Source organism: Danio aesculapii, chromosome 7 (assembly GCF_903798145.1).
Source record: "Danio aesculapii chromosome 7, fDanAes4.1, whole genome shotgun sequence".
Classification (NCBI taxonomy): Eukaryota; Metazoa; Chordata; class Actinopteri; order Cypriniformes; family Danionidae; genus Danio; species Danio aesculapii.
The window spans coordinates 39,591,052-39,609,906 of NC_079441.1; the positions used below are offsets into that span (position 1 = coordinate 39,591,052).

An 18,855-nucleotide genomic window follows, 5' to 3' on the forward strand; every position below is an offset into this window, starting at 1 on the left:
CCCGGAGGAAACCCACGCAAACACGGGGAGAACATGCTAACTCCACACAGAAATGCCAACTGACCCAGCCGAGGCTTGAACCAGCAACCTTCTTGCTGTGAGGCGATTGGGCTACCCACTGCGCCTCCGTGACACCCAATTTATATTTCTATCTATTAAAAATGTATTTACATAATGCTTACACAGCACTAATAATGTGAAAGTATTTGATTGCCCAAGGACAGAAAAAAGTAAAGACAACTAACCTATATTCAAGTATACTGTACAGATATCTGTTTTCCATGACTTTTCCAAGACTTGTTGGTTTTTCTGTTTTTCCAAAACTTTTCCAGGCCTGGAAAATGCCATGTCAAAATTCCATGACTTTTCCAGGTTTTCCATTACTGTATGAACCCTGAATATACAAGGATGTGAAATGCTAGAGTGTTATTTAACACTCACAGGACAGGTCACACGCTGCATTTATCCAATACACATTAACATCTAAAATAATGAGCTTTTGTATCGTATGAAGCAAGATTACCCAGGACTTCTTTCACTAATGTTTTTTGAATGACCATAAAGTTTATGCTAAAAAATTTGAGTGCAAAAAATCTTTTTCCTCCGCTTCACATGTTCATGTTCAAGTTCAATTAATTTATATAGCACATTTCCAAACGGCCACGAGACCGCACAAAGTGCTTTACAGCAAAGATAGTCAATCAGTACAGACATAATAAACAAAACAGCAATAATGTAATGTTAAAAAGAGCATAGGAAATGTAAACTAGATTATACAGAAAGTTTGCTTTCAATGCCTAAAAATAAAAAAGTAATTGACCCTTTAAGTAATTCCGCCTAGTTAAGAGATGCTACCACAGTTGACCACATTAAATAGGATTAAAAACGAAACCGTTGGCCCCCCGAGGAAGGGACTTATGCTTCAAACGACCTGTTGTTGTGACCTGAGATGTTAATATTATTGTTCTTCAAGTATGAGAATATATATATATATATATATAAGCCATCAGAATAAAGTGAAATCGTTGAATATCTTTAATATGTTTTAGCACCATTTTTGTTGCAACCGCTTTGCTATTATACAAATCACACCAAAAACATAAATTATTTTTATTATACACCGTTTCTGACCGTGATTAAAATATGGCACCCAAAGTGATCCAAATACATCAGATAATTTACTTTCCATTAAAAGATGATTTAATGTGAATTTTTTTAATGCAGCTGTTTATTTTCTGAAGCGTTGTTTTGCAGCATTGTTAACCACACTTGAGATTGCAATTGTGTGTCACTCAAGAGATTTTCATAATTACTTGCAGCTGTTGAAAGTGACATGATTAACAATGCAGATAATGAAAGCTTTAACACAAATTCTCCAGTATACAGTATGGCAAAACTATAGAGACAAACCTGCAGGGTATTGAGCTCAATCTCACCTCTCAGCCATTGAACCGCTACCTCCATCGTGTAGCAGCTTCTTATTAAAGAATCTGTTTTTCCTTCTTGACAGACTCTATGACAAATGATGTGATATTAAGTAGGCACTTAAGTATAGGGTAAAGATAACAGCGATCAAACCACTGATTTATGTTCACATCACTAATGTTTCCTAGCGGTTTGATCTCTTTAACTGAAGCTCTTAATAAGCCAAAGTAAACAGAACGAAAGTCTCTTTGTTTCAATGCTTGCCTCTTTTTGTCTTTGTCACTCAGGTACGACGTCAAACTCCTATCTCCATGGAAACTCTCAGCACCATCTCCACAAAGAGCTGGACAGCGTTCGCAGTCAGAGACACAAACTCGGTGAGAGATGTTTTGAACAACTAATGAAACTAATTAAAGTGCAATTCTGTCGCTTTCAAAGATGTGTAGGCTGCAGTATCCACTCCTCGTAATATTGTCGAATTGCAAAGTGTGTGCATATTTGAAAACGAACAGCCATTTGGAATGAGGCCAGATGGGGTATGGCTGTATCATTTTCGACGTCAGCCTGTGTTTTGGGGTTTTATAAATGATTCCGAAGAGAGGTGCAGTTGGACGGAGAGGAGGCCACAAAGGCACTTAGGATATTGGAGTGTGATGCAAACTTTATTGTGGCTGTCTCTCCAAGTGCGGTCATTAATTTAGAGGCAGCATGGTGCATATGCAGGGAACTCTGCCAACCTCAGAGCCAGAGCAAGAGATGTTGAGAAGGAGAGAGTAGAGGACAGAGTGGAACAGGAGTGACGGACAATGGGATCAGAAAAGATGCTCAAGAAGACCCACTTCATGAGCGGAGCAGGAGAAGACCTAATGTTTGAGCTTTATCATTGCTGTTTTGAGCTCTGTGGGATATAAATGCCCTTAAATGTAGATTGTAGAATGTAGATGTAGATTTACTTCAGTTAACATACACTGTAAAAAAAAATACATGGCAAAAGGTAGGGCTAGGCGATTTGGCCTAAAATAAAATCTCATTTAATTGAACATTTTAACTCGATTACGATTAAGCGAACGATTATTTTATTTATTTATTAAATTTTTTTGCCTTCATAGTTCACTGACAAGTTGTATACAGTAAATATGCTCACATATTACAAGTGAGAGATTTTTAATGAAGGGTGCATTACTTGAATTTAAAATAATTGAAGTAAACACAAAAAATGTACTATCTATAATTATTTATTGAAAGTCAACGCTGATCAACTGAAATTAAAACAATCACTGCCTAAAATGCGGTGCTCTGCGCTGCCCACCGTCTTCATGCTACCAAACTGACCAGTCACAAAGCTGGCACTACGCATCGTTGTGACGTGCGAGTTCATTTTCAGGTGCGCGGGTATGCGAAGGCTGTGCTGGATTGTACTTGTGCCCTTGGCAGAAGTATAATATCATAATAATATAATAAGTATAAATCATAATATAATAAGTACAATTCAGCCTTAACAGAGAAGAGTCACATGACTCCACACATGGTAGGGAAAGTAATAGAAGACATAGATCTGGAAAAATGAAATCGATTATAGATTCTGAATTACTTTTCGATTAATAGCCCAGCCCTAACAAAAGGTCATGACAACAAATAGTTTTATATTACTTTAACTTAATTTAATAAGTTAATCAGGTTTTAGATAAATTTTTGCTATACAATGTTTAATATTTTTAGTCAGTTTGACTGATTTATGTTGAGTTGACTAGAAAAGGCAGAAAGATTTATTTATTTTTTTACAGTGTAGCAGTAACTGACAGCGGCTCTTTTTGCGCACTAATGCAATGCAAGACAATAGTTTGAGGTTTGTAGGGTTATTTTTAAATGCTTTTCCAATAAGTGTTTTATGCTCTGAAATGATTTCTTTCAAGTCTGAAATTATATAATCAGAAATTCCTCCAAAAATAAGTCAAATTTTCAAATACTGGAAGAATGTAATGTAACTTTTTCACAATGTATGTTCTTCATAGTATGTATTATTTCTAATTTGCTGATTTACTGCTTAAAGGGGACCTATTATGCCTCTTTTTACAAGATAAAAGGTAAAATAAGTTTCTGATATCCCTAGAGTGTAAAGTGAAGTTTCAGCTTAAAATACCTCACAAATAATGTTTCATAACTCTTTAAAACTGCCCCTTTTAGGCTTTGATCCAAATTGTGCAGTTTTGGTGTCTGTTGTTTTGAATTTAAATGAGATTGTGCTCTCAGCCCTCTTTTCAAAAAAGGGTGGCGCTTCAAACGCCTATGCATCAGCATAGTGGCAGATTCAAAACAGGATTAATGTTATCTTTGTGAAAAGCTGAAAATGTCAAACGAAGGGGCAGTCTATCGAGACTCTGAGGGTTCATTTGTTCATCCTAAAACTCCACATTTATAATATCTCTTAGTCGCTGATGTTACCTTCGGCAGGTGAAAAATCTAATGATGGACGACTGCTTCTCCCTCAGGGCTGTCTATGCTAATGAGGGAGAGATTGTTGACATGATGGCATGTACAAACGGTGTCGATAAAAGTGTTTTTATCAAGTGTGAATATAAAAAATAGAATTAATTAACTTTTACTATTAGAGGCTGGATCTATTCACACACTTTTGTCACACAACTGTGTTTAAAGCCCTTATGAAAGTGATGTTTGCATAATAGGTCCCCTTTAAACATCGTTTTTTCTTATTATGGAAAACAGTTGTGCTGAATAATGTTTTGTGTAAATGTTTACCTTTACAGGACAGAGCAAAAGAACAGGAAATTGTAATATCACTTGAAACAGGAAATTTTTATGTAATACATATCTTTATGAACTAACAGACAATATTTACATGAGTTAATTGTTCATGTAAATTAATCAGGATGTCCGCTGGGTCTTAAAAAGTCTTTAAATGTCTTAAAAAAAAAAAAACGAAATTTTAGACTTTAAAAATTTACAAAAACATTGTGTTGTAGGTCTTAAATCATTTTAAACAGGTCTTCATTTTTACTTTGTCTGAGTAAAGCTACTCAGTTGGACCGACATCCATCCAATGACCAACAATACATATCAATAAAAAAAGCTAATTTGTAGGCCTGTCTCTATCTCTATTGGTATCAGTATGGTTAAAAAAAACAGTATTTTCTATAAGTTACTGTAGTATATTTTCATGTTGGTGCCTGACAACTGAAAACAGATCTGGTAGCTGATATCGTTACTTTTTTTACCTTGCACTTTTTTGTTAACATTTATTATTATTTATTTAGGATATGTGTTTTCTGATTCCAATGTCTAATTATTAAATAGTTAAAATGACTATAATTAAAGGGTGACGCAGTGGCACAGTCCCCCACCGTCCCCCACAGTTCAAAGACATACGGTACATGTGAATTGGGTAGGCTAAATTGTCCGTAGTGTATGAGTATAAATGTGTGTGCGTGTGTGTGCGTGTGTGTGCGTGTGTGTGCGTGTGTGCGTGTGTGCGTGTGTGCGTGTGTGCGTGTGTGTGTGTGTGTGTGTGTGTGTGTGTGTGTGTGTGTGTGTGTGTGGATGTTTCCCATGGGTCATGGGTTGCGGCCAAAAAACGTGCTGGATAAGTTGGTGGTTCATTCTGCTGTGGCGACCCCAGATTAATAAAGGGACTAAGCCGGAAAAAAAAATGATGAATGAATGACTATAATTAAATAAAATATTCTTAAGAATAAAATATTATGTGTTCTTTGGAAGAGTGTACTTGCATTTTGATGATATTATATTGTCATTCTGGCAAAAAAAAAAAAAAAAAAAAAAAAAAAAAAAATACATATATATATATATATATATATATATATATATATATATATATATATATATATATATATATATATATATATATATATATATATAATGAGTAGCATAAAATGGTCTTAAAATGACAATAATATTGTTTATTGCAATATATCGTACAATAAAAAATAGATCGTGATTAAAAAATTGTGACAGGCCTGCTAATTTGTGATGCTAATATGAGACAAACAATCTTAACAAATTGATACTTAGTATAAAGTGATACACTTCCATAAAAAGTGCCATACTTTACAGCTTTGCTGATTGAAAGATGTTTTGAAAATGTTCCTGTTTTACATGGATTTTTCACCTTACTAAAGACACTGCTTATTTAAGCATTTAATTGTTTGTTTTTCTCAGACACTGTGAGAACTTGACTAATTATAGGGTTTAGGTATAATTTTCTCAAAGTTAAATGCGTGTACACTCAGTCTACAATACGTGCACTTGAACTGTTTCTCTCCACTTCAATCCTAGAAAGGAGAAAGAAGGCCTCAGCCTGGGAAAAGAACCTCCTTTACCCCATAGTGATGCTGATCCTGCTTGCTGGAACAGTATGTGTTTATTTACACTTTGCAGGGTTGAAAAAAAGAACCACAAAGTGTGTTATGATGCTGTTTAGTTCATATGTTGGTTTGGTGTTTCTATGTAGTGTTGTTAATGCTCATGCTTGTTTCATCTGTGCTGTGTTTTCAGACGATTTCTGTTCTCCTGGTTGCCCTGAACATTGTGTACCTGCTTGTTGATGAGACAGCCATGCCAAAGGGTTCAACGGTAAGGAAAGTGAAAGGTGACAAACTTGTAAATGTAAACAAAACACAGTCAGCTTTTGAGGATTTTTCCCTTCTTTCAGTTGCTTCCTGCTAAAATCATGCTTTGCGTCAGTGCAAATTGAATTCCAGATACGCTCAGGTGCGCACTGGAGAAGAAAGCTGAAGATGTGTATCATGTTGCGGCTGTTTGATGCTCTTTATCAGAGTTATACTCACGTCTGCTTTGCTTGATGCTAATTCAAAGGCACTCATGCACTGAATGTGTGTGTAACTCTGGACACGGAGCTCATTCGTCTTAACTGGGTGTTCTGAGTGCTTGGCTGAGGTCCTTTGAGTCAGACAGCTGTAATGAAACTACCATTTAACCTTCCACAATTTTTTCTATGCTAAAGACGTGTCAGTTTTCTTTTTTGACAAGGTAATTACAAGCTACAATGGTTAAATTAGATTTTCTCACTAAACTTAAACTCTTTTAGCAGATTCGACATTAACAATAACATCATTTCCTGTTTTCTTAAGCATAAAAAGTTGTTCTCGCTTTCTTTCCTTCCATACAATGATGGTCTTTTCTCACCTTACTTCACCATTCCCACCTGCTGTTTCTGCTTCATACCTTTTTCTTACCACAACAAAGGGAACACCACATAACCCTTTTTTTCTGGCCAGGGTTTGATAGTGCTGAGCTGCTCTGTGCGAGTGCCCGCTTCTCATTCTAATTATTTTATTAGTGTCGATATTTGCCTTGGCATGACGCTTGACTGAAAATCCCCCAAATTACACTTGTCACAGTGTTCAGAGACGAAGGGCCCTCTTGACAGACTGGTTAATGGTTTATGCGTTTGATGAGCTGGACTGGTGCCATGCTTAAGATCTTATGTACCAACGACAACCCAGAAGCGCTGTCTGTATGTCTGTTTGAAGGGTTTCACATTAGCAGGGATGAAGGGATCTGCATTCCGCAACAGAGATTGATGCGAGTTAAGGTAACTAGGTTAACGCTGAGACCATCAGATGAGGCAGTGTGTCGTAAATGTGGCTATGAGGTAAGGACATCAAATGCAGTGGAACTGCTTGCATTAAGCTGTCTGATGCGCTGTTGCTAATGACTGCAATAAAAGTCTTATTGCTGTCATTCCCCATGGATTCAGAATTATTGTCGATGCTAAAAACAGCCTCATTAATGTCCGTTTCTCATCCGAACCCGTATCTCACTTGTCATATGGAGCAGAAGGAGTGATGGAACAAGAAACGAGATGAGAGGGAAATCTAGAGGGATCTTATTTCTCTTTTTGACCTCTGAACCTTTGATAAGACTCAACCAATGACATTTATCCCCTGACCTGTCAGTAAACAGCTTTATAAAATAAAAGGCCTTCCTAATTCATTAGATTCTGTTGCTTTTTTCTTTTATATTCCTTTATTAGTGGTAGCTGAGGCAAATCAAAACATATAGTGTAGGTAAGACATACCTTAATGGTCCTATAAAATTAAAATAATAAGTAGTATGTTAGTTTTAATGATATCTATAAGCTAGTGTGCTACAAAACAATGGAAAAAATTGGATTTAGAAGATATACACCAGATATAAACATCCAAAGCTTGCAGTTTGTCACTTCTGCCTAAATGGATCAATGATTTCTTTTTCACATCAACTCATACTTCTCATCAAATGTTAACAAATCAAATGCTCTCTAATGTCTGACATATCCCGCCCCTTTCAAAATGCTTTTCATTTGATGCGCCTGAGCTCAACCACTCTCACTGGCAGAGCTGTGAGAAAATGAGAAGCTATTGGCTGGAGGAGCTATTCTGTCCTACCTTCTTATTATGTTTCAGTTGAGATTGTCAAACATCAAATAAAAAAAATGCACATTTCAAAGCGGGAAATGTACATGCACAAATATCCTTAATATCAGTCAGTAACACACGATTAATAATGGTGGCATGGAAGACACTGATTCGTTGTTTTAATTGTTCTCTGCTATCTACATAGAATGGATGTGGCTTAGGCAAGTGTAAAGTTTCTAAAGAAACTGTATTAAATGTCCATTTACAGCCTCAGGAATTATCCCTAAAATAAAATGAAATCTGGTTTTACCTTATTTAGATGGGTCACGGATATTATTAAGCTCTGCTCTGATGCTCCTGCTGCTCATTTCAGTTACTGACATTCATCACACTGTGTGATGTACTCTGAAATTTACAGGTGCAAAATAATCTTACTTTAGAAAACATTTGAACATCGCTGAAAGCAACCGCGTAATTTATTCTTTCGAGCGTTTTCTTCCAAGCTCATCGGAGTTCTGTTGCATGGTTGTGCTCCATTGATTTATTTAACTACAAATGTTTATTAACAACTGTTTATTAAGTTAAAGGTTTGATACTGATTAGAACTTGAAGTGGTGACAAGGTCTTAAAATATTCTAAGAAGGTCTTTGAAAAGTCTTTAAAAGGTATTGAAATTACCTTTAGGATTCCTGCTTATACCCTGTTACAGTATGGGTTGTATTTGAAATAAAGGCTAAATTATAATTCTACACGATAAAAGAGACTGACATTAGCCACCATTTGGGCCAAACGATTCTCTTTGTTTAACCTTTTCATTTTGTGCCGAATCCGCGTCAGTCTGCACAGATACAGTTTTATTTTTTGTGGTGGTAATGATAACAGAATCAAACAAAACCGTGTCAGTCGCTATCTTCATAATGCAAATATAATGTTAACACTTATCTGAATGATTATCAGATATTTCTGTTTTGGGGAAATTTGGGATTTTTCTGATATTTAGGTCGTTAAATAGCTATAAACTGGCTGCCAGGCAACACAGTAGCAATGTCACACATACATACATACACTCTACCAGCACGGTTTAGCATGGTTTGTCAAACTGCGTCAAGACTGATTTTTTTTGTTGTACCACTTCATTTCAGGTTAATGAGTAAAAACAACTGAAACCTTATCATTTTCCATAGGAAATTTAACATTGTTTTACACTAAAAAAACTTTGTGGCCAATCAAACACTACTGCAGGCATGAATATTAATATATACAGTGTTATGTAACAGTTGGTGTTATGTTCTGATTTGCATATTGTTCTGTGGTTTTTGCTCAGACAAAATTTATATAGGGAGGAAACAATGGTGTTTGAGACTCACAGTATGTCATTTCTGTTTTCTTAACACTCAGTATTTAACTATGCCTAGATTTACATTATATTGCACTTTTAAGCATCCCTAACAAACACCTGACACGGCTGTAAATATCATGAAGATTTGTTTGTAAAGTACAAATATTTATAGCTGCAAGACATTCTGTTGCTGTAAAGAAAACTTTAGAAAAACAGTTCAACAGATGCACAAATAAACTATTAATAAAAGTTTTAAATTGTTCTGAATTTTGAGAACACATCATGAATGAAGTAAACGGCAAACAACCAGATTGCCTCTAAACATTCATGTGCAAAATTATTCACCCCGCAATGTTTAGAATGAATTTTGCGTGATTGTCCTGCAAGAAAGTCTAAAGACGAGGCTGTTGTATAAATTTTATTGCTGTCAAAATTAGCGCGTTAACGCATGCGATTAATTTTTAATTAATTAACGCGTTAAAAATAATTAACGCAATTAACGCAGTTGGGCTTTTTTATTTCCTGTAGTGGCCGACCTGTGTTAAACGTGCAGAGAAATATGGATACGATTAAGGAAGGACCTTTAGACGGAAAGTTTCATTATAAAACTCTGCCGGATGGTTCTGTGGATAAAGCAAAAGTAATATGTGCATTTTGCAAAGCCGAATTTAATTACCACAGAAGTAATTCGTCTTTGACTTATCATTTAAAAGCAAAACACCCTACCGAAACCATCTCAGGGCGTCGACAATGTAAATTGCAGGAGTGCGTTCGTGGTAAAATGACGAGGTCTGTAAGCGATAAGGTAACAAACGATTTGGTTATTTGGATAGCTAAAAACTGCCGACCTATTAACGTAGTCGAGAACGATGGACTGCGGGACGTAATTAGAACTGCATCGGGAGGCACCTCATACGATCTGCCCTCAAGAGCAACCATCATGTCAAAAGTACACACTTTATATGACGATGAGAAGGCACGGAGGATGAACACATTACAGCAGGCGACACACATCGCGCTCACAGGGGACCACTGGACTTCGGTGAGCAATGACAACTACTTAGGCATCACAGCGCACTTCGTTGATAAAGAATGGAAATTGCATTCATTCGCACTAACTGTGTCTAAAACTGAGGAACGACTGTACGCTGAGGCATGTGCGGATCGTTTTCTCGATGTGGCAAGAGAATAGAAAATCGAGGAGAAGTTAAGCACACTTGCCACTGACAGTGCTCGTAATATGGTTGCTGCCGCAAGACTACATCCATTTGAACACCTGCCCTGCGCGGCCCACATTTTGCAGCGAACTGTCACGGTTTCCATACACGGCAGTGGATTTGAAAGTGTCCTAGCTAAATGTCGTAAGATTGTTGGGCACTTTAAGCACAGTCCAGCCAACGCTCATGAACTGATGCAGCATCAAGTGGCATGTGGACAGAAACAGGAATCTCTTGTTCAGGACGTTACAACAAAGAGAAAGAGAAGGGCCACATTGTCCCCAGATAATGTCAACAGACTTGTCTGTCTCAGCAACTGGCTGAAAATAAAGGAGGACTAAGCTAATTTGTTTCTACTTATCCGTTTTTTCAGTGCCAATATTTTGGATTTTATTTTTGCAGTCCTCCTAAAATCCAGCATGGAAATCTTTTTTTATTTTTTTTATTGGCATTTATTGTTTTAAAATTCAAGCAGGACTTGCATGCCTTTGAAGCCAACTGTTAGGTTTGAGGATATTGATGTTTTTTCAGTTATGTAGTTTATATGAGGAAATGTGTTACAAGTTAAACAAAATTTCAAATAAAAAATTGTATTTTGAATTGAATTAGTTTCTTTGTCTTGAGTTTACATTAATTTACATTTAAATAGCCAAAATTACAAGTTTCAGTATTTTAAATGCGATTAATCGCGATTAATTGCGATTAATTTTTTTGAAAAGGTGCGATTAATTAGTTAATTTTTTTTAATCGATTGACAGCACTAATAAATTTATATGCTGAATGCTTGAGTAAATAGTGCATGAGTGCATTTCTAATAGTGTATAATTTGGGACACTACTACAGATCTGTGCTTTGCTCTAAAACCAGCAGTGCATTTATATTTTCAGTTCAGATAGACACCTTTGACATCATTACAGTTCGTCAAGGTAAAACAGTTATTTTGCATGTAATTGCTACATGCAGTGCAATAATAAACACTGTTTAGTCAATGCTGTTTGATCGCATCACCTATTTAGGGTTCAGTTCCTTTTTATTAACGCCAAGCTAGCTTTCTTTGATGCTTTAATTCTAAAAAGTGAGTGTTTATAATATTTCACAAACAGGTTTTCTGGTTTTCAATCACATGTAAACTTTCTTCAGGCCTGTCATCAATAACAACAAGCAAGAGTGACGTTATAAAATCTGCTTCAGATTTGATCTAATCCAGTTAGAAAGATCACCATAAATATTTTTACATGCTCTGTTGATTTTGAATTGGTCCACTGTCAAATGCACATCATTAGAATGAGACTGATGATTGATTTTTCTTTCTTTCTTTTTTTTATTTTACATGTCAAGCCCAGACTAAGGTTGTTTTACATTGATAAATTATGTCAAATAAATGTTGGCTTTTATTGTAATAATTCCAATCCAAACCTTTAGATCACATCAATGACTTCAAAAGATATTAAAGGCCTGAGATCGAAAAACTGTGTTTGCCAGCGCATTTGTTTTGGTTTCTTTTTTTTTTCTTCACATTTTTCTCCTAATTTTTGGCAGCCGTTCATTCTGTGCAGCCTCTTACTGTAAGAGCACCACTGCCTTTTTTCCCCCTTTCTTTTTCTTTTTTGTTTGAACACCTGCTCGCATATTATGCGTGTGTGAGCGGCGGTGAATTTAAAAAGATTTCTTTCATCTGCTTCCATTCATTACTTCGCCAATTTCACTCTGTCTGTCCTCATTGGTGAGAGGGGAAACTTTGCTAATCTGAGCTTTATACGTTTTATTTCTTCATAATAGCGTTCACTCAGAACAGCTCCAAATATTTGTGGTGCTTTTTTTTCTGCCCTCACTGCCTGAAGCACTGAGGTGTCAACACTGTAGTCTTATTTAGATTACACAGCTTCAGTTGTAACAGGAGCCTTTGCGTCGGGCATGTCCCTAAAACACGTCCACTACATGCTCTCACTCTGTGTAAGAGTATTGCTTCAGTACACAACTGCAGCTTTTAAGAGACATACATGTATGATCATATTCTGCGTCCAGGTTAATAAAAATAACCACTGACAGTAAGTTTTCCTCTCTGTTTCATCAGGAGAGAGACATTGGCAATGCCTCCTTATCCACATTTGGAGTTGCCCAGGCGGTTGTTGAAATCATCCTCATGTTGTATCCTTTTCTCTCTGATTCTCTAATGCTACATAAGCTCCAGTTTTGTGTTTGATCACAGATTGTGTGTGTTTAGTAAAGCAAATCAAACTTGTTTGCACAATGATTGTTGTGAGTATGTTTGAGAGTGCTGAGAAACGACAGTGTTAGTCTTAACTCTGGAACAGTTATCTGCTGGTCTCCTCTGTGGTTGGTTTCTACAGTCTTCGTATCTTTCAGGAACTCACTCCCAGAAAGGACGACACCAACATGACAACGGTAGGATCTACAACACTCCTTCAGTCCTAACTCTGGAACTGCCTGAACTACATAAGTATTAGAATGGCCATGGTAGTCATTCAGACCGTTCTTAAATAAAATGTCATATTGTCAAGTCGTTTTTAAATTCAAAGCTTCTATTCAGATATCACAATTAAGCTTTGAATTAATGTCTGTTGTCATATTTTATGAACTCATTACCCTAAAAATTATATCTCTTTTGTTATACAGTTTTTAAATGTGTATGAGTTTCTAGTAGGGATGCTCCGATCGATGGGCCGGAGGATGGTATTGGCAGATAATCACATTTCATGACTCAATTGGTACTAGCCAATCAGGCCGATCTCAACCGATTGCAAGATTTTGTTTATGAGTTTACAAGCAGAGGAAGACGTGACGAGAGTGAGTGAATAAAAGAACAGATTGAGGGAGGCACAGTGATGTTCTAAGTATTACATTGGTTAGGTTAACTTCTTATGCATCAATTATGCGCTCCAAACTTTTTCTTGATTGAGACCTGTTGAATTCTTCTTTCATCATTTGCAATGTTTCTAAATTGCTTTAATCATTACTCACCAATTTTTTTAATCTGTTTTATCTATTGTTTTCTGTAAAAATACTTCTGACCATGACGTGTCCACACTAAATTGTTATAAGAGAGGTGTTTTTAAGGTATTCTATGCAGCATCCTTAATTTATTCTCTTAGGTAAAGAGAGATCTCCACTTAACTATCATACTTGGAGGGAAAATGAGCTTTTTTGCATTATAAAGATTAAAGCATCAGAATTGGTACTTGGTATCTGCCGATCACCATGACAAGGAATCGGTACTCGGCATCAGCTGCAAAAATTTGGATCGAAGCATCCCTAGTTACTAGACCTCCCGTGAAGGTGCGCACCTAATGTTAGAATAAGTAGCAGACACTGAAATGCATGCAGTCTGTTTGACCGCTATGGTAATCAAAGTAGATATACTTAAAGTTCTTTTGTGAGAGAGAAAATATGATCCTGCTACTGTCAACATGATTGATGACTTCTGGCCCTGCCCATTTAGGGACTTCTGGTTTAAGCCTCTTAATATAAACTTTTGACTTTCCGTTAATTAGATCCCTATCACTCAATTTTAATCCTATAAATTTTATAATTTTGGTAATTAGATTGTAATCAGTTTAAATAAATTAGAATTTCGGTAATTGAAATCAATTTAATTAATTTATTTAAACTTTTATTAGAATCGTTATTATATTCTAGTTATTCCATTAAAATTATATTATAATGATATTATTTTGAATAACGTATTAATTATATTATTTAATATTTTATTGCAATTAATAATTAAACTATCACTATAAACATTTATATTGCTCTTGTGTTTTGTAATTTTAGTAAAATAAAGTTAGAAAGAAATATATACACAATTAGGAAAAGTCAGGGTTTTATAATTTTGTGTGTCATCTTTAAAGTTATTAAATTACAAAATTGAAATACAGTCAAAATAACTGCCTCAGTAGTTCTAGGGTTAAGATCTGTTCACAATAATGCTGGGTGCACACTGTATGATCTATAAAATTCTCTTATTATTTATTGTGAGCCTGTACATGTGGGGCTTTTAACCCATGGAACAGAAAAATAACTCATGGACACAGATCAAAAGTAGTTCAATTCCACAGAAAAACCACGGCAACACTATTTAAAACCTCTGTTTGATTTCCTGAGTCTCTTCTTTGCTGCATATTTACAGTTTCTGCATGAGAGCGCCCTCTGGCCTTTAAAGGAGATTTACTAGTGATCACAGAGCTCTGCTTCCCTGACAAGATCTGCATGACAATTGAAACTTTTAATAATTAACGATTTTGATTTATCATGCAGACATAGTTGATGATGACATCTGGTGATCTGATCTGAAATTGCGCATGTACTGTTTTCAGATGCAATTTAGCATACAGAGTAATATGAAATAGTATTTTAAAATGGTAGATGAGAAGAATCTGGATGACCTACTACTTCTGTCGAGATTGTGAGTTTTGCCTCTAATGGACACTATCCCATGAGGCCATAGGATGTTGCAACACAAATGATGCTTGTAGGTCATGTGAAAATGGCAACTTGGCTATGTATGTCTGCATTTTCATTCATGCTACCCATATGTAATTCAAAGGTATTATCTGCTTAGAGTGTAATTTTGGTGTGTTTGAAGCAAGTGTGTGTAATTATTGCTGGATTAATATAGCATAATCAGGTTTTGTGCACATTGTTGAATGTGAACGGACTGGAGGACTGTGCATCAGAAATATCTGACAATGGCAAAAGTTTTCATCTGAGGTGAAATTTGATCACAATGGTGATTAATTGGCTGTCAGTGAACCTGTCAAAGTAGAGATCGAAGAGTACAGATTTTGGCCTAGGATCAGAGAAATCGTTTAGGATTTGCAAACGTCTTCTCAGACAGCCAAATTGTGGCAGTGTGCACCTGGCTTAAAATATCACAGGTTAAGTTTAGAATATTCACAAACACTTCATTGTTTCAATGCTTAATTTATGTCATTCTCCAAACACATTGACCTGAATACATTTGAACAAAAAAAAAAACAAATGAGCTAACATGACAATTAAAATTATATAAATGATAAAAAAAGATTATTTACTCCAAAAAAAAAAAAAAAAATTCTGGGTTGTTGTAACCAATTATTCAGTCAAATATGGACAAGCTAAAAGTTGGGTTAATTGAAATTTAAATGGGTGGTCCACAGTGTATTTTAAGGCTTGGTTGTGTTTATAAGATACAAAGCAATGTGTGTTCATGCTACACTTGTAGAAAATCACATTATTTCATATATCTTACTTTGATTATTTACAGCTACTCTGCTAACATGAAAACGACTGTCATATTTTCTAGTTCCTCTGAAAGGCCCGCCCGCAAGAGGCTCAGATTGTTCTGCTAACATAATGTACTGTGATTCGCTGTATGGCTCCATGTCACTCCCCTACAAGCGCGCGCTTTTGCACTGTGTAAACAGTCCAGTCAGAGCAGCTGTTGGCAGCGTTAGCTGCCTGAATCGGAGAGAAATAAAGAGCACACAGCTTACGCCTGCTCTCTAAAATAAAATCTGACAAGCGTCTTTCACATATATTCAGAATAAGCATTTGTAAGTACTATAAAACATTCTCATATCTTTTGTAAATTTGTTATTAGAAATGTAGAATGCATGAAAACGCATAGAGAGACACTGCACATGCTGGTGAAGTTTGTGGGTGTTTACAGCGGTTTGACTGATAAATATGAATTTGTAGCTAAATTGTTAGTGGTGCCAAACAGCATTTCCTGTTGTTTACATCCTTGTTTACGTCCTCGCTACAATATACCATTAATGTTAGAAACTGTGCATGTTGATAAATTTTAACAAATAAAATTACTTGCAGGTTGTGGCTCACAATCCACAGTGTGCGAGGTTAATGCACGTTAACCTAAAGCTCTTGTGATCTCACTAGCCCGGATGTATTTTTTTGTAGTCCCCAAACTTAGGTAGGCTTTGCTAAGCTAACTCTGGAAAAGCCAATGTCTCCCTTTGCATTGAACTTTGAGTGTATTACATTCAGAGATATTGTTTATGTTCACACAGCTACATTACACCAACTAAAGTTTAAAATATATCATAGTGGAGCACCCCTTTAAGTTAAATTTAGATGACACTTTTTAATCCAACACTTGGGTTTGTCCATGTTGAACCAACAGAGCGTTACAACAACCAGCATTTTTAGAGTGTTATACAGTGCTCAGCATAATTGAGTACAGCCCATTTTGAAAATGAATATTTGTATCCATTTCTCAGTGAATGTAGGCAATGTATTTTGGTGCATTTAAACAAAACAGATTTATTAAACAGATATATTTATTAAAATAATATTTTAGTCACACACATATTCAGCAACTGAAAGCAAAATATTGCAAAAAAATTACAACCTAAAAAATTTCAACAATTTTTAAATTCTCGCTGCTTTCTTTTGATTTTTCCTCTTTTTTTTAAACATTTGTATTTAATATTTTTCTATAAAATATAAATTTGGTTGTACTAGTTTTTGGACCGTTATCGTAAGTTATTTTGTTAGATAAGTTCCAGATTAGGCTTCAGTTCTGACTAATCTAATGTATATGCACAAATATAATATTGTATAGCTTCCTATTAAAAATATGAATTTAAAAGAGAGATTTGTGAGGGTGAACTCTTATATGCTGAGCACTGTATATATATATGTGTATATATGTGTGTGTATATATGTGTATATATATATATATATATATATATATATATATATATATATATATATATATATATATATATATATATATATATAGGTTTACTCTCCAATTATAATTAGTATTATTTTAAATAATATTTTGCTGTAAATGTATCTTAGACTTGTTTTGTTTTCTCTTTTCATGTCTTGTAGATCATTGGTTGCTGTGTTTCCATACTAGTTCTGAGCTCAGCTCTGCCAGTGATGTCCAGAACACTTGGTAAGGCTCTCCAGTCCTGTATGTGTACATCATTCTACATTAGAGCAATTCCAGCGTTATGGATGTGACATTTCCAGTAAAAACTCAAAACATAAATTCACATAAAGTATATGTTAACATTATATTGAAACATCTATTTATACTTTCCAGAACAACTAAACACAGAGTTATGAGAGCAGAAAAATATCAATCTGTAAACATGTTTTGTACTTTAAACGAGGAAAATAAACATGCGTTATGGATGTGACCAAAAGAGTCTGCGAGTTTACAATATACAACATACTTTGTAGAAATTCTGTGAATTAAACTGCACAACCCAAAAGAAAAGATGCTGATCAAAAGGATAAGGGTCGACTCTCTATAGAACAAAAATGATTGATTTTATTTTATTTAATATTTTTGCATTTATAAGGAAAAAGTGTCGTTATGGATGTGACACGTCTCCATTATGGATGTGACGGATGTGAAATTTCCAATTATGTGGTAAATTAAATATAAATCAAATATAATAGTTTGGTAAATCAAATATAATAGTTTGAAGACATTGACAGAGACATTTTTGAGTATTTCTAAAGTACTGTAAAATACTTGCTTACACATAAAACGGTTTCCATATTTTGGTGAAAACTTAGTTTTTTCATGACAAGGCTGACATTTGCATGGAATTGCTCATTAGCATCTATGCATTTTTTAAGCTTGCCATAAACATGCCATTTGATGTTCGTTTCGTTTTGGATACTATTTTTATGCATTTTCCTGCTGTTCTCACACACACACACACACACACACACACACACACACACACACACACACACACACACACACACCAGTAAACCAATTTCAAATATTGGGATTTAACAAGTTGCATTCCAGCAGGATTTGCCATAGAGATTTATACAAGAATGGAGTGAGAAAAAAAGACAGACGAGCAGCCATCACAATAGCTGCAATAAACAACATGGCAAGCTACAGACACAGCTGTTCAAATAGCATTGTGTGCGAGTGAGTGAGTACAGTGACTCATTGGGAGCTTCAGAAAAATATCAACATTTCTGCTGAGCTGAATAGATGAAAGTTGAGGTTGCATGTTGTTGTTGACTTTTTTTCTCTATCAAAGAAATACAACTTTGTTCACGCAAAGTCTCAAGCAGACTAATTAAAACACATTTACTCTCAAACTTTCTGAACATCCATATGTGTCTCCATGAAGTCCTGCAGAAGAGTTTTTGTGAACAGGTTTAACTATACTAGTCCAAGATATTGTTACTGCAGTATCTCACCTATAAAACAGCCAATTTTTTTTTTTTTAAGCATTTCCATTCGTTTCTGTGAGGGTTATGTGTAGAGGTAAAAGTAAAAATCTCATTAACTTGATTTTAAAACAGTGAAAGTCTTTGAGATGTCCACATTATATATTGAATGTGTGTGTGTTTGTGTGTGTATGTACATAGACCGCAGGGGCCTGTTAAAAATGTGGGAAAGGCAAACTGACGTGTGACAGTGCTAACTTTTACATAGATAGTTAACAACTCTCACCTTAACCCTTTCTTGTTTTAAATG

The 18,855-nt window shown here is 35.3% G+C and overlaps 1 protein-coding gene across 1 annotated transcript in view; it reads left to right on the forward strand.

Moving 5' to 3' along the window:
* Window positions 1–18,855, forward strand: part of lmbr1 (limb development membrane protein 1) — a 57,825-nt gene that overhangs the window by 29,152 nt on the left and 9,818 nt on the right. Inside the window, exons 10-15 of the mRNA XM_056461911.1 lie at window positions 1,713–1,802; window positions 5,734–5,810; window positions 5,953–6,030; window positions 12,448–12,521; window positions 12,689–12,779; window positions 17,229–17,295. Coding sequence (XP_056317886.1) covers window positions 1,713–1,802; window positions 5,734–5,810; window positions 5,953–6,030; window positions 12,448–12,521; window positions 12,689–12,779; window positions 17,229–17,295 — 477 coding nt within the window. The remainder of the gene's footprint in view (window positions 1–1,712; window positions 1,803–5,733; window positions 5,811–5,952; window positions 6,031–12,447; window positions 12,522–12,688; window positions 12,780–17,228; window positions 17,296–18,855) is intronic.